At 48.6% G+C, this 14,972-nt stretch overlaps 1 protein-coding gene across 1 annotated transcript in view; it reads right to left on the reverse strand.

Annotated features, from left to right (window-relative positions):
* Positions 1 to 6,580: 6,580 nt before the first annotated feature.
* Positions 6,581 to 14,972, reverse strand: part of LRFN2 (leucine rich repeat and fibronectin type III domain containing 2) — a 171,514-nt gene continuing 163,122 nt past the window's right edge. Inside the window, exon 3 of the mRNA XM_029047692.2 lies at positions 6,581 to 9,577. Coding sequence (XP_028903525.1) covers positions 8,614 to 9,577 — 964 coding nt within the window. The 3' untranslated portion in view covers positions 6,581 to 8,613. The remainder of the gene's footprint in view (positions 9,578 to 14,972) is intronic.

Raw genomic sequence — 14,972 nt, forward strand, 5'->3', positions numbered from 1 at the left:
GATGGCGAGCAAAACCTCTAGAATGTAATCGCCTCGTGGGCAGGAATGGGTCTACCAACCTCTGTTGTACTGTACTCTCCCAAGCGCTTAGGAAAGTGATTTGCTCACGGTAAGCACTCAATAAAGAAACAGCATGGCCTAGTGGAAAGAGCACAGGGCAAGGACTCAGAGGACTTGGGTTTTAATCCCGGCTCTGCCAATTGCTTGCTCTGTGACCTTAGGCAACTTACTTAACGTCTCTGTGCCTCAGTTCTCCTGTCGTCCTTCCTACTTAGACTGTGAACCCCATGTAGGACAGGGACGGTGTCCAACCTAATTAAATTGTATCTATCCCAGTGCTCAGAACACCGTTTGACATGTAGTAAGAGCTAAACGAGTACTCTAAAAATAAATAAATAAAAGATTAATGAATTACTTGACTGGATCAATTGATATTCCTGGAGAAGTCGTACTCACGTGAGGGGAAAGTGGGGTACGGGGGTGGAGGATCTTGTGCCGAGAGGTCACAGAAAAATGAGTACCCACCTCAAGAACATATTTCACCCCACGTGAAACAGGTACTGTGCCTGACCTGATTATCTACCATGCTGGAGTGGATAGAGCACGGGCCTGGGAGTAAGTATATCATGGGTTCTAATCCCAGCTCTGTCACTGGTCTGCTGTGTGACCTTGGTTAAGTCACTTCACTTCTCTGTGCCTCAGGGACCTCATCTGTGAAGTGGGAATTGAGACTGTGAACCCCATATGGGACACAGACTGTGTCTAACTCAATTTACTTGTATCCATCCCAGCTCTTAATAGAGTGCCTGGCACATAGTAAGCGCTTCCCAAATACCACAGTTATTATTATTATTAATAATAATAATAAAAGTGATGTATAGTAAGCACTTAACAAAAATGATCGAAAAAACGAAAAAATAAAAAAGGAAAGTCCGAGAGGAAAAGGAGTCCTAGAAAACAGAGTGTTCTTCAAAAACCTAGTTCTGCAGACTCAGAAACAAACATACCAGTGCAGAGGAAAGACGAGAGGCCACACTGGCTAGACAGAACTCTTTAGGGAAGCAAAGGAAACTTTGGAAAGCTACAGAAAGCAGAAATGAGGCTAGATCATTTAAGAGTCATACAACGAAATAGCCCAATTATATAGGGACACAGTTAGAAAAGTGAAAGCTGAAAAGGGAATTCGGCTAGCACGAGACATGAAAGGTCACAAAGAAAATCTTCAATTATATTAGGCACAAAAGGTGGGCCAGGGGAATCAGACAGGGAGGGAGAGCTGATAGCAGATGACTGGGAAAAGGCAAAGGTTTTTAATGTGTTTTTCACATCTGTCTTTACAAAAAAAGATCAAAAATGAACAGCTAACCAGGGTAAGTCCCACTTGGGCTGAAAGGTTGGAAAGCCAAGTCAGAATAGAGGAAGAAAGTGTTAAAGGATATGAAAAAAAACCAAAACTGGACATTTATAAATCAGCAGGGTACCCCAAGGCCACTATTTTTGGGAGCTCACTGAGAGCAGGAAGAGTTCTTGAAAATTGGAAAAGCGTAAATACTGTGCTATTGAGGCAGCATGGCCTAGAGGATAGAGCACGGGCTTGGGAGTCAGGATCTGGATTCCAATCCCGGCGTGAACACTTGTCTGCTGTGTGATCTTGGGTGAGTCATTTCACTTCTTTGTGCCTCAGTTACCTCATCTGTAGAATGGAGATTGAGACAGCGAGCCCCATGTGGGTTAGAGACCGTATCCAATCTGATCTGCTTTTATCCACCCCGGCACTTAGAACAGTACCTGGCAGTTAGTAGGCATTTAACAAATGCTACAGTAAGTCTCGAAAGTATCAGGGTTTGGGGGTGGGTTGGAGGAAGGGAATAGTTCACTTATTACAGACTAATAATAGCAATATTTTAAAACTCTTATTATGTCCCAAGCACTGTATTAAGCACTGGGTTAGATACAGGATAAACAAGTTGTACATAGTTTCTTGTCCCACATGGGCTCACAATCTAAGTAGGAAGGAGAACGGGTAATGAATCCCCATTTTATAGATAAGGAAACTGAGGCACAAAGAAATTATATATCTTGCCCAAGGTCACACAGCACACGGTTGGCGGAGCCAGGATTAGAACCCAGGTCCTCTGACTACCAGGTCCGTGTTGTCTCCTCTAGGCCGTGCTGCTTCCCAAATCAGCATAACAGTGATATCTGGGAAGATATGAGAACAGATTACCTATCAATTTGCAACCACTCAGAGAAAAGTATGATAGTTGGGAGAAACCAACATGGTTTGTAGAAGAACAAATCATATCAGACAATTTAATCTTCTTCAAGCAAAGAGTGGCAGCCTATTTAGCCGAAAGAAGCCACTGATGGAATCTATTTTAGACTCCAGTAAAACATCCGGTGTTTTTTTTCTTCAGGAAGAATTTCACATCCTCACCGACTGGCTGGCATAATGTGATTCTGCCCACACTAGCTTTAGGAGGGGTGCTCACGTGACTCGAGAAGACGAGAGGCTCAGTGCCACCTTGTGAGTGCTTAGTACAGTGCTCTGCACAGATTTAGTGCTCAATAGATAACACGGCTGGTGATGACAATGATGATGCGAGACCAAGTTGAGTGGCGTCTCCCAGGGACTGATCCTGGGCTGGTTCTATCTGATATCGTGATTGATGACTTGGATGAAGGAATTGAAATGGGTGGGGCTGCTAATACTTTTCGAAGACAGGAATAGAACGCCAAGTGACTTAGACAAATGGATAAAAGGTCCTAGCCAAACAGGATGAAATCCAAAAGGTTTAGCATTCACAGGTGAAAAATAAACAGGGCAAATTCAGACGCACACAATATCGAAGGTCTTGGGGGACCGGCAATCCAATATGAGCCAGCAATGATAATGACTCAGGGATCCACAAATAGAGGTATCAGTCGATCGATAAATGGCATTTATTGAGCACTTTCAGTGCAGAGTCCTCTACTAAGCACTTGGGAGAGTGCAGCAGAGTTGGTAATCAATCAATCCATATTTATTCAGTGCTTAGCATGTGCAGAGCACTGTACTAAGTGCTTGGAAGAGCACAATATAACAGAGGTACTAAGGTCACACAGCAGACAAGGGGCAGAGCTGAGATTAGAACCCAGGTCCTTCTGACACCCAGGCCTGTGACGTATCCACTAGACTACACTGTCCCACTTGGAGCTTACATAAGTGCTGGGTTGAAGCGTGAGAGAAGCAGTGTGGCCTAGTGGAAAGAGCAGGGGCCTGGGAGTCAAAGAACCTGGGTTCTATTCCTTGTTCTGCTCTCTTTCAGCTGTGTGGTCTTGGGCTAGTCACTTTATTTTTCTCTGCCTCAGTTACCTCATCTGTAAAATAGAGTTTCAAGACCTGTTCTCCCTCCTTAATTTTTAGTGGCATTTGCTAAGCACTTACTACGTGCCAGGCACTGTAGTAAGCACTGGAGTATATACAAGATAATCAGGTTGGACACAGTCCCTTTTCATTTTTAATTTATTTTAATGGTGTTTGCTAAGTGCTTACTATGTGTCAGGTACTGTACCGAGCTCTAGGGTATGTACAAGTTAATCAGGTTGGACACAGTCCCTATCCCAGCTGGGCCTCACAGTCTGAATCCCCATTTTACAAATGAGATAACTGAGGCATGGACAAGTGTAGCGAGTTGCCTAAGGTCACAGAGCAGACAAGTGGCGGAGCCGGGATTAGAACCCAGGTCCTTCTGACTCCTGGGCCCTTGCTCTGTTCACTGGGCCTCACAGCCTCTCAGTTTGCTTGAATGAAGGATCCATTATTCAGTGGGATCTATCCCACCGGACCGTCTTTGAACACGGTGATGGTGTCACAACCAGAAACTTTGAGCGCTAAACACACAGCAACTCGACCGTGCTCACCCAAGGAGGCAAAGGGGAGGGATGGGATCACTTATCTGGGTTCCTTCTCGTCTTCTTCCAATTCCTATCCCCTTCAGCCTTCATGACTTACCTTCTGAGGAGCAACTTAGATGACCTAGTGGACAGAGCACGGGCCTGGGAGTCTGAAGAACTTGGGTTCTAATCCTGGCTCCGCCACTTGTCCGCTGTGTGACCTTGGGCTAGTCACTTCACTCCTCTGGGCCTCAGTTACCTCATCTGTAAAATGGCGATTAAGACTGTGAGCCCCACGAGGGACAGGAACTGTGTCCAACCTGATCAGCTTGTTTCTACCCCAGTGCTTAGAACGGTGCTTGGCACATAATAAGTGCTTAACAAATACCATAATAATAATAATTCCCTGGGTCTCATTTACCTCATCTGTAAAACGAGGTTTAAGACTGTGAGCCCCATGGAGGACAGGGACTGTATCCAACCTGATTAGCTTGTTTCTACCCCAGTACACAGAACGGTGTTTGACATGTAGTAGGCGCTTTACAAATGCCTTCGTTAATATTATTATTGTGTCATCTCTCAGATTTAATGCTGTGGAGATGCTGGTGGACTCCGATTCCCTGGAAGAGGCTAAGCTCGCCGAGAGAATCAGCTCCTGCTGTTAGAAACCCTTCACCAGCCTCCTGGACCCAGGAAGGCCGGGCTGTCTGGCGTGTTTTCTCCCCGGAACAAATGGGCAGGACGGCTCTTTTGTGAGTTCCACTCCGCTTTCCCGCTGTCCCCCGCTGTGCCCAATCCAGCCCAGAATGAGTTGTGCCTCTCGGCTTCTGCGCTTAAAAGAGAACTCCAGAGGAGAGGGAACAGAGAGAACGGAGGCGGCAGCTACTTGATCGGCTGTCATGACCAACCGAAAGCCGTCCGTAATTTTCCCGGAGTGACAGGGGATAATTAGCGCTCGGAGCGGAAGCTGCTAGGTGATTAAGATTAAGCCGGCAGCTTCAACACGGGAGCCTCAGGGAGGGAGGGAAGGAGAGAGCTCCCGGTACAAGCAAGATGGGAGCAATTTCTAAATGCAAAATGTCGAGGGGTTGGGAGCCAAGCAAGGGCTCTCCCAAAACTCCGAAGCAGGGATCGGGGCCAAGGGGAGACCCGGTGGTCCACGATAGCCACTGTGCAATTTCCTTCCTCCAGTCTCGCCTTGGAGGGGATGGGTGGAATGCAGGACATCTCCGGTGGTGACTTCTGATCCGATAAAATTCCTGGGAGACGGCACTTGAACGGTGACTGTTCTCAGTTAAGAGGGCAGTTCCTCATTCATGCATTCGGTCATATTTATTGAGCGCTTAGTGTGTGCAGAGCGCTGTAGGGAGGGAGGCCCCGATCAGTTTTGTTTCTGAGAGGTCGGTGAGAAGAAGCATGACCAGGGGATTCAATACCTGGCCCTCTAGACTGTAAGCTCCTTGTGGGCAGGGAATGTGCCTGGTATATTGTTATAGGGAACTCTCCCAAGATCTCAGTACAGCTCACACAGTGAGCACTCAATAAATACCATTGACTGACTGTCTTCCCTCCTACATAGACCATGAGTCCTGTTTGGGACCTGATTACCTTGTATTTACGCCAGTGCTTAGTACAGTGTGTGGTACATAGTAAGAGCTTCAGAAAAATCAACATTTATTTATTTCATTTTTGACTGTTGTGTGACCTTGGGTTCTAATCCCAGCTCCGCCACTTGTCTGTTGTATGACCTTGGGGAAATCATTTCACTTCTCTGTGCCTCATTTACCTCATCTGTAAAAACGAAGATTGAGATCTGAACCCCATGGGGACCAACCTGATTAGCCTGTATCTACTCCAGCGATTAGTACACTGCCTCACACATAGGAAGCGTTTAACAAATACCATAAAAAAGAGAACCAGGAAGGACAGGGATGTTGTCTGTCTCTCTCTTGGCTCACTTCCTCCCCCTGCCTCTTTATCTCCGTCTTTTTCTCCTTCTCTATCTCTGGGACTCTTCCTCTCTACCTATCTCTCAATCTCTCATTCTGTGCCTCTCTTTCTCTCTTGTCTAGTAAACGGTCCAAGGAACAGCCCCCCGTAGGAGACTAGTTTCCTGGTCCAACTCTTAAAGAAAACTTCGGGCATGTTTAGAAATGGGTTCGGGGATTTTCTGAAAAATGAAGCCATAGTTCTGGGGCAGCCAGAAAATCTACAGTGGTCACATGCTCAATTTTAAATGAGGAATCAAGCAGCAGGGCTAAGGGAGAAATAGTCTGTGGGGCTAATGGAAACTGAATATACTGAGACATTTTTCCCCCCTCTCTATGCTGATTTTCCCCAGCCTTTTCTGGGAAGAAATGTGTTTTGGCTGTAGAGACTCTTGGGAGTTTCTGAGGGGTGTGTTTTGTGGGATAAAAGGGAGCGGAGGGTGGCAGGAAGAGAGATAAAGCCTTGTTGGGGAATTTGGGCAACAATGATACCATTTTTGCGGATCGGACGGGCAGTCAGTACCCGGCTTCCTTCAGCGGCCCCAGCCGGGGGCCGCGTCCATTTCTGACAACCACGGTGGCTCATCCCACATCCCCACAGCTCTGCAAGGGGACTGAATCCCAGGTAATGTGTCTGAAAAACAGCAGCAAGGGCCGACATAAGGATATCGATTCACGTCTCCTGAAAAGAAGTCTGGACGTTCACAGAAAGAACATTCTTTTTTTCCCAAGAATCTCTTTACTGTACATTTTGTAGCAAAAAGAAAAGAATGATAATCATATTCTGACCACAGGGATGTCATTTTCTAAAACTCCAAGGAGGAAACATGGTAAACACAAGAGCAAGTACACAGCTGAGCCACAATGCATCTTTGAGCCGTTCAAAAGAATAAACATCGAGTCTGGCTCTTTCCCCAGCACCTTCCATTCTCCCTGGACCCAACCCCCCCAAAAAAAATAAAATAGAAAGAACAGAGTCACCCGGGGCTCCTTCTCAGCCAGATTGTGGAAGAGAGGGCAGAGGGATGGAAAGAGGGAGGGAGAGAGGAAGGAAAGAGGGGAAAGAACAACCCATCGGTCACCCCAGTGAAATCCTCAATGGCTCGAATGGAGCTGAGGCAGCTCTACAGAAAGGCCTCGTCCCTCTTATCTGGATAGACGGATACTGAGAACAAGCCTGAATTAAGTCTACAAGTCATATCGTACTCTCTCGAGTGCTCAGAACAGTGCTCTGCACATAGTGGGCTCTCAGTACATAACCATCTACTGAGCTGGGCCTGGCAGTGACGGGCAGAGGCGTGCGATGAGGGGGAAGGGTGGAGTAGGAGAGGACGGTTGGCCAAGAGGCTTCTGTTTAAATCCAATCCGGATGTCCCAGCCCACAGTCCACCCCAGGGGTGACCCCATGACCCACATTTCTGGAATCATTCCTAGTCTGGGAAAGAGCTGCTTCGTCGACTTTAACAAAACTGAACTCTCCAGCCCCTTTTCTCCGTTCAAGACAGAGGAGTGGTGGGGGGAAATGAGGGAGAGACAGAGTCTGGGGCTGACACACGCACAGACAGGGAGTCATGACGAGACAGAGATCGCGAGACAGAGAGAACGACAGAGCTGATGTCGGTATCGTTTTTACCTGAAGAGCTTTCTCCGGGAGTCCCACCCCTCCCTAAGCCTTTTTCTTTTTCCTTACATGGAAATGTTTCATGAGCAGAAACAAAGCATATCTCCCCCTCGTCCCTCCCCCCAGCCCCAGGACCTTCCAGTTTCCTGCTAAGCTCACCCACCCTCCCGGAAGATCACTTCCCAGCAGCTCCTGGGTTTTATTGCACAAAGAGATCCAGTCTGTGCCGGGTTTTCGGGGTTCCGCAGGCCGCACGTATCTCTGGCCCGGCCCTGGGCAGGTGGTGAAGCGGAAGAAGAAAAAAGACCAAGCCTCTTCCTCCACCCCTCACAAACCCCCAACCCAAGCCCCGGGGGCCCTGGCATCATGGAGATTCAGGTGTCAGAAAAGGACTCTCTCCCATCACCCGAGCCACCATCAGATTGACAGCCAGGGATTACCTCCCAATCGCTGTGTGACCAGCAGAGTGCTCAGTTCTGCTAGCAGTAAAAAGAGAAACCAAAACCCCAAAACAAAAAAGGAGAAATACTAACACCCCCTTCTTTCAGAGCTTTTGTGAATTCCCGGCTGCCAGCTGTCTTTTACGCCTGGTTCGGTTGGGGGTTGTTATCGATGAAGGGGCTTGGTTGGGGCAGGGGGGCATGTAGGGTAGACTCGGGGGCAGCAGTTTTAACTGGGCTCAGACCACCCAATTCTCCACCACACCCACAGCACCTTCCTAACTGTGTCCCTGTGACATGTTAGCTCATCCACTCGGTATTCAGGTTCCACGCTCCCATCCCGAGACCCCTCGGAGCTGAATTTGGATGGAAGAGCAGGGGCCTCCTCCCCGTGTCGCCGTGACCTCAACTCCGGATGACCTCACCTGAGGTCTCTGAACCCGAGCTAGATCGGGTCACCAAAACGAAAAGGACGGGCCCCTCGACCCAAACCGCCACGAGGGACCCCGCCCCGTGATGTTCCATCATCCATCTCCGGGTGACCAGCTCCACCCTCGGTCTCCACAAGTTCAGATTCCGGCTGCCCCCAACGTCCCAAAGCTAGATCTCTCTGTGTGCCTGGACCACCCCCTTCCCCTCTGGCTCATGGGTGGGTGGAGCAGGAGGGGAAGAGGGGAGACCCTTGGGTTTATACCGTGCTTTCCATCACCCATTCTGAGCTGCCATAAGTCACTTTGGCCCCCGACTGGTCCGCGTCCTCGAATGGCAAGAGCATGCCGTTCACTGAGAGGCTGCGCTTTGTCCAAATGCGAGTGATCTTTCTGGGGTAGCTGCAGCTCTGCGCCGTGGAAAAATCCCCCATGTCGAAAGAGTGGCTGCGCTTAGTCTTCCCCTCAAGGGGGAGAGTGAGGAGGCCGCGGGCCCCGGAGTCCCGGGCCCCCAGCAGCGGCTCCCTGTCCGAGTGCCTTCCGGCCGCCGGCCCCGGTCCGGATGGAGTCCTGGAGCTCGAAGGCTCCTCCCTCTTCTGGCCCTTCAGGTCCAGCGAGGCGAAGGCCCCCATCAAGCGGTCGAGGTTGTGTCTGGACCGGGAGGCCGGCCGCCACTTGCTGGCCAGGGTGCCCGGCTCGCTGTGTGGGCTCAGCCCGGCCCTGGCCTGCCTATCCAAGGAGCTGGACGAGGAGGAAGATGACGACGACGAAAAGGGGGAGACGCGGCCTTGGATGGGGCCCCCGCGGTTCAGCTCCATCGGGTCATCCCTCCCCCCGACCTTGGGGTCGGCCAGCGGGGGCCCCCCGTTCTGCACGGACGCGGGGGCCCCATTGGTCTGGGAGTGGACATTGCTGACGCTGGCCATCTTGTTCTGGGCCTGGCCGAACACCTTGTAGCGCACCAGGAGGATGACGATGAAGACCAGCAGGGTGGCCACGACGACGCCTCCGACCACCAGGACCATGGTGCCCCCCAGGAACTGGCCGCGCAGAGACTGGCACTGGGCCGAGTCCGCGGTGGTGGAGAACTGGGCGCAGCCCACGACGTTGGTGGCCGTCAGGGTGGTGGCCGTGTCCTCCCACATGGCCAGGACGCAGAGGTCGTAGCCCATCCCGGACACCAGGTTGTTCACCACGAAGGCTTTGTTGGAAGCCGGGATCATCCTTGGAGGCAGAAAGAGAGGGCAAGAGGTGACAGGGGCAGGGAGGAAATGGAGAAAGAGAGGGAGAGAAAGAAAGGGAGAGAGAAGCGGGGGAAGAGACAGAGATTGAGGCAGAATGAGATACAGAGACAGAGATATACGGAGAGAGAGAGACAGAGAGAGACAAAGAGTGAGAAGTGGAGATACAGAGAGTTAGAGATAGTTGCAGGATGAGATATAGGGACAGAGATAAATGGAGAGAGAGATGGAGAGAGAGAGAGACGGAGATACAGAGAGATAGAGATAGAAGCAGGATGAGAGATACATACAGAGACAGAGAGGGAGGGAGGGGGAGAGAAACAGAGGAAGAGACAGAGAGAGATTGAAAGAGAATGAGAAACAAAGGCAGAGAGGAGTGGAGAAAGAAATGGAGAAACAGAATGAGAGAGAATGAGAGATAGAGATAGAAGCAGAATGAGATACAGAGACAAAGAAATGGAGAAATGGTGAGAGTGGGAGAAAGAAGCAGAGAGAGACAGAGAGAAGTGGAGAACAAAATGGAGAAAAATATAGAAAGAGAGAATGAAAGATAAACAGGGAGCGAAACCAAGAGAGGCGGAGGTAGAAATAGAGAAATAGAGAGAAAGAAATGAAGAGAAAGGGGGAGAGTAATAGAGGGAGAAACACAGAGAGAGGCAGAGGGCAGAAAGAAATGGATAGAGCGGTACAGAAAGGGGGAGAGAGATGGGGAGAGAGAGAGAGGGAAAGAGAAAAGAGGCTCAGATGAACTCAAGTGACTCATTCATTCATTCAATCATATTTATTGAGCTCTTACTGTGTGCGAAGCACTTGTACTAAGCGTTTGGGAGAGTACAGTGCAATAACAAACAAACCCATACCTACCCACAATGAGCTCCCTGTCTAGAGGGGGAGACAGACATTAATATAAATGAACAAATAAATAAATAACAGACATATACAGCTCTACGCATAATTACACTGTGGAATCTATCCAGACTGATGCGGACAGCCTGGATCCCACCTCATCTCACCTACGACCGGCTGGTCACTGAGGGAAGGAACATTGTCTTTTCTCTTTAACGGACCCAAGGAGCCTTCTACATTACCACCCTCCCTCCCACCAACCTCCCACCCACTCCCACACATACACCCTCCGGCCTCAATGCTATGCCAAGCTTGACACCCAGAGATAGATAATTCCCCAGCCTCTGACTATTCCTTAACCACCCTCGCTGCTCTTGCCTCTGGGGAGACATAGGGAAAGACGAGCATGAAGATCATCCCTTTCCCCATCTCCAAAACCTTGCTAAAATGGCATCTCCTCCAGGAAGCCTTCCCCGAGTCATTGTTCATCACCCCATGCTATTTTTTTCTCCCTTTTGAGTCACCTCGGCACTTCAGTCCTCACACGCCCCCCCCCAAGCACTTGATATTCACCTCACCCTCACCCACGGCGGTTATGTACAGTTCCTTATGCTTCCCCTGCCTGTAATTTCTTTGAATATCTGTTTCCCCACTAGTCTGTAAGCCCCTTGAAGGCAGGGATTGTGACTACTTATTCCATCGTACTCTCCCAAGTACTCTGCACATACTAAGCACTTCATAAATCCTATTGATCGATCGACGGATGAATGCTTCCTTGCCCACCTGGCTTGACACATTCCTTTCCCTGTAATCAATCAATCAATCTTGATTTAGGGTATTTACTGAGGGCTTACTGTTGCAGATCACTATACTAAGCACTGAGGAGATAAAACAAAGTTTGTAGACCCACTGCCTGCCCACCAGGAATTTACAATCTAGAGAAGCATTCATTCATTCAATTTAATTTATTGAGCACTTTACTCCGCGCAGACCACTGTACTGTGCCCTTGGGAGAGTACAATAGAACAATATAACAGACACATTCCCCGCCCACAAGGAGTTTACAGTCTCGAGGGGAAGAGAGACATTAATTTAAATTAAATAAATTACAGATATGGACATAAGTGCTGTGGGGCTGGGAGGAGGGATGAATAAATGAGCCTGTGCAAGCTAGGACTGTAAAAGTTTAGCTAATATAACTGCAAGTACCACTGACATTTATCAGGGTCTCCCTTGGTGTAGAACCCTGTGCTGGCCATTTGAGTACGTTCAGGAAGCTAAATATCATTGATTATTGATTGGTCAACGGTGCTCTCAGTGAGTTTGCAATCTAATGAAGAAGCTGAGCACACCCAAGACAACACACACGCAATAACTAAAAGAACTCCGAAGACGCATACAAATTTCAGATCCAAAGGGGGATATGAATTATTAAGAACTAAATAAACTGCAGAAAGCATCATGTGATTGTAAATCGCTGGAAGGAAGGCATCATGTCTAGTAATTCTACTGCAACATAATAATAATTATAGTATCTGTTAAGTCCTCACTATATGCCGACCCCTAAGGTAGATGCAATGCAATCAGATCCGACGCAGTCCCTATCCTGTGTGAGTCTGAGAGGGAGGGAGAACCGGTATGGTGAATCCCCATTTCGGAGATGAGGAAACCGAGGCACGGAGGGCACTTCCCCTCTCCCACAGAGGGCTCAAAATCCATCTGATCTCCATTTTGCAGAAGAGGATACAGAGGCAAAGATAAGTGAAGTGACTTGCCCAGGGTCACACAACGGGCAAGTGGTAGAGCCGGCATTAGAACCCCGGTCCTCCGACTCCCAGGGCTACACTCCTAGTTGATCCCCCTGCCTCTTTTCTCTCCCAAATCCAGTCCATACATCACTCTGCCGACTGGATCGTTTTTCTAAAAAAAGTTCAGTCCACGCTTCCCCACTCCTCAGGAACCTCCAGTGGTTGCCCATCCACCTGTGCATCAAACACAAGCTCCTCACTATCGGCTTTAAAGCACCCGGCCTTCTCCTACGTCACCTCACTTCTTTTCTACTACAACCCATCCCACAGTCTTTGCTCCTCTAATACCAACATTACTAACTGTACCTTTGTCCTCTGTTTCGCTGTTGACCCCTTACCCACATCCCGTCTCTGACCCAGGACTCTCTCCCCTTTCAGATCCAGCAGACCATCCCTCTCCCCACCTTCAAAACCTTATTAAAAGCACATCTCCTCCAAGATGCCTTCCCCAACTAAGACCTCTTCTCCCGTACTTCCTCTCCCTTCTGTGTCACCTATGCAATGGGATCTGTTTACCTTAAGCACTTGATATTCCTTAAGCACTTGATATGCCTTAAGCACTTCACTTCTCTAGGCCTCAGTTAGCTCATCTGCAAAATGGGGATTAAGACCGTGAGCCCCATGTGGGACAGGGATTGTGTCCAACCTGATTACCTTGCAACTATCCCAGTGCTTGGTCCAGTGCTTGGCACAGAGTTAGCGCTTAATGAATACCGGAAAAAATAAATGCTCTGGCACCCGCCAGCTGACCGATCCATAAATCCAGGGAGTCGCTCCCTAGGCACCCCCCGGCAACGGGAACCAGAAACACCAAGGATGAGCCTCCAAATGAATGACACTGTTGCTAGGCAGTCTCCACCACTTGTTAATTACGTATAAATCTATTTACCAAGCCTGAATTTCCACAGAGGAGGCGAGATTGCTCTTCCAGCACTGGCAATTACTGTCTGTAGAATCTAGAGTCACATAAAACTGCAGCGTCTCAATGAGCATTTCAGCGAGGTTTTAAAGATTAATTACAGATTGTAGAAGTAATCGACTTTGGCTCCAGAGATCTCAGGGATGGGGCAGAAGGGACTCTGGACTGGTCTCTTGGTCTCTTTCATTTTTTTTTTTTCTGTGTGGGCTTGAGAGTCCTAGAATCCAAGGACCTGGATTCTAATCCCGATTCTGTCACTTGTCTGCTGCTTGACCTTGGGCAAATCACTTCTCTGTGCCTCAGTTACCTCATCTGTAAAATGGGGATTAAGACTGTGAGCCTCATGCAGGATAGGGACGGTGTCTAACTTGATTAGCTTGTATCTACCCCAGGGTTTAAAACACTGTTGGACAAAGTAAGAGCTTAACAAATACCATCATTATTATTATTATTACTATTATTAGGCACTTGCCATGTGTCAAACACTGTTCTAAGATCTGGGGTAGTTACTGGGGTGGGTTGCCATTTATCTGGCAATACTGGAGCACATTCCTTCTTCTTTCTCTCTGATTCTCCAAAAATCTGTTTGACACCCAAATAGCTGGGCAGTTTGCTGAATCCTATCTGAATATGAATATTGGGAAGCAGCACAGCCTAGTGGAAAGAACATGAGTCCAGGAATCAGAGGACCTGGATTCTAACCCTTGATCCTCTACTTGTCTGCTGTGTGACCTTGGGTTAGTCAAATAACTTTTCTGTACCTCATTTCCCTCATCTGCCAAATTGGGATTCAATACTTGTTCTCCCTCCTTTTTTTAAAACGGCACTGGTTAAGCACTCGCTAGGTGCCAGACACTGTACTGAGCACTGGAGTAGATAAAAGCAAATCACAGTCCACGTCCCACATGGGGCTCACAGTCTTACTCTCTATTTTGCAGATGAGGGAACTGAGGCATAAAGACGTTAAGTGATCTGCCCAAGATCATATAACAGACAAGTGGAGGAGGCAGGATTAGAACTCAGGGCCTTCCTATGTGCAGAGCACTGTACTAAGCTCTTGGGAGAGAACTATATGAGAGCTGGTAGATACGTTCCCAGCCTACAACTATCTTACAGTCTGGAGAGGGAGACGGACACTAATGTACGTCAATAAATTACGGATCGGCACAAAAGTGCTGTAGGAAAGGTGAGTAAAGGGAGCAAATCCAAGTTCAGGGGTGATGCAGAAGAGAATGGGAGAAGAGGAAATGAGGGCCTAGTCAGGGAAGGCCTCTCAGAACAGATGTGCTAAGGCCGCTCTGCCTGCACGGCCGCTCTGCCTGCACGGAGTGAGGAGCCATGGGATGGGTGGGTGTCCCGTCCTGCTGAGCACTCATGGGGTTGGAAGCCAGATGCTTCACCGTGGATATGTAACATTGTTTTTACGAGATGTTCTTCCCCTTGACGCTGTTTAGTGCCATTGTTCTTGTCTGTCCGTCTCCCCCGATTAGACTGTAAGCCCGTCAAACGGCAGGGACTGTCTCTATCTGTTGCCGACTTGTTCATCCCAAGCGCTTAGTACAGTGCTCTGCACATAGTAAGCGCTCAATAAATACTATTGAATGAATGAATGAATGAACAAAGGCTTTGAAGATGAAGAGAATAATAGTGTGACAGATATGAAGAAGGAGGGCATTCCAGGCCGGAGGCAGGACATGGGCATGAAATCACCAGTAAGATAGATGAGATCAAGGTACAGTGAGGAGTTGGCATTAGAGGAGCAAAGTATGCAGGGTGGGTTATTGTAGGAAAACAGCAAGGTAAAG

Source organism: Ornithorhynchus anatinus, chromosome 19, assembly GCF_004115215.2.
Source record: "Ornithorhynchus anatinus isolate Pmale09 chromosome 19, mOrnAna1.pri.v4, whole genome shotgun sequence".
NCBI lineage: Eukaryota > Metazoa > Chordata > Mammalia > Monotremata > Ornithorhynchidae > Ornithorhynchus > Ornithorhynchus anatinus.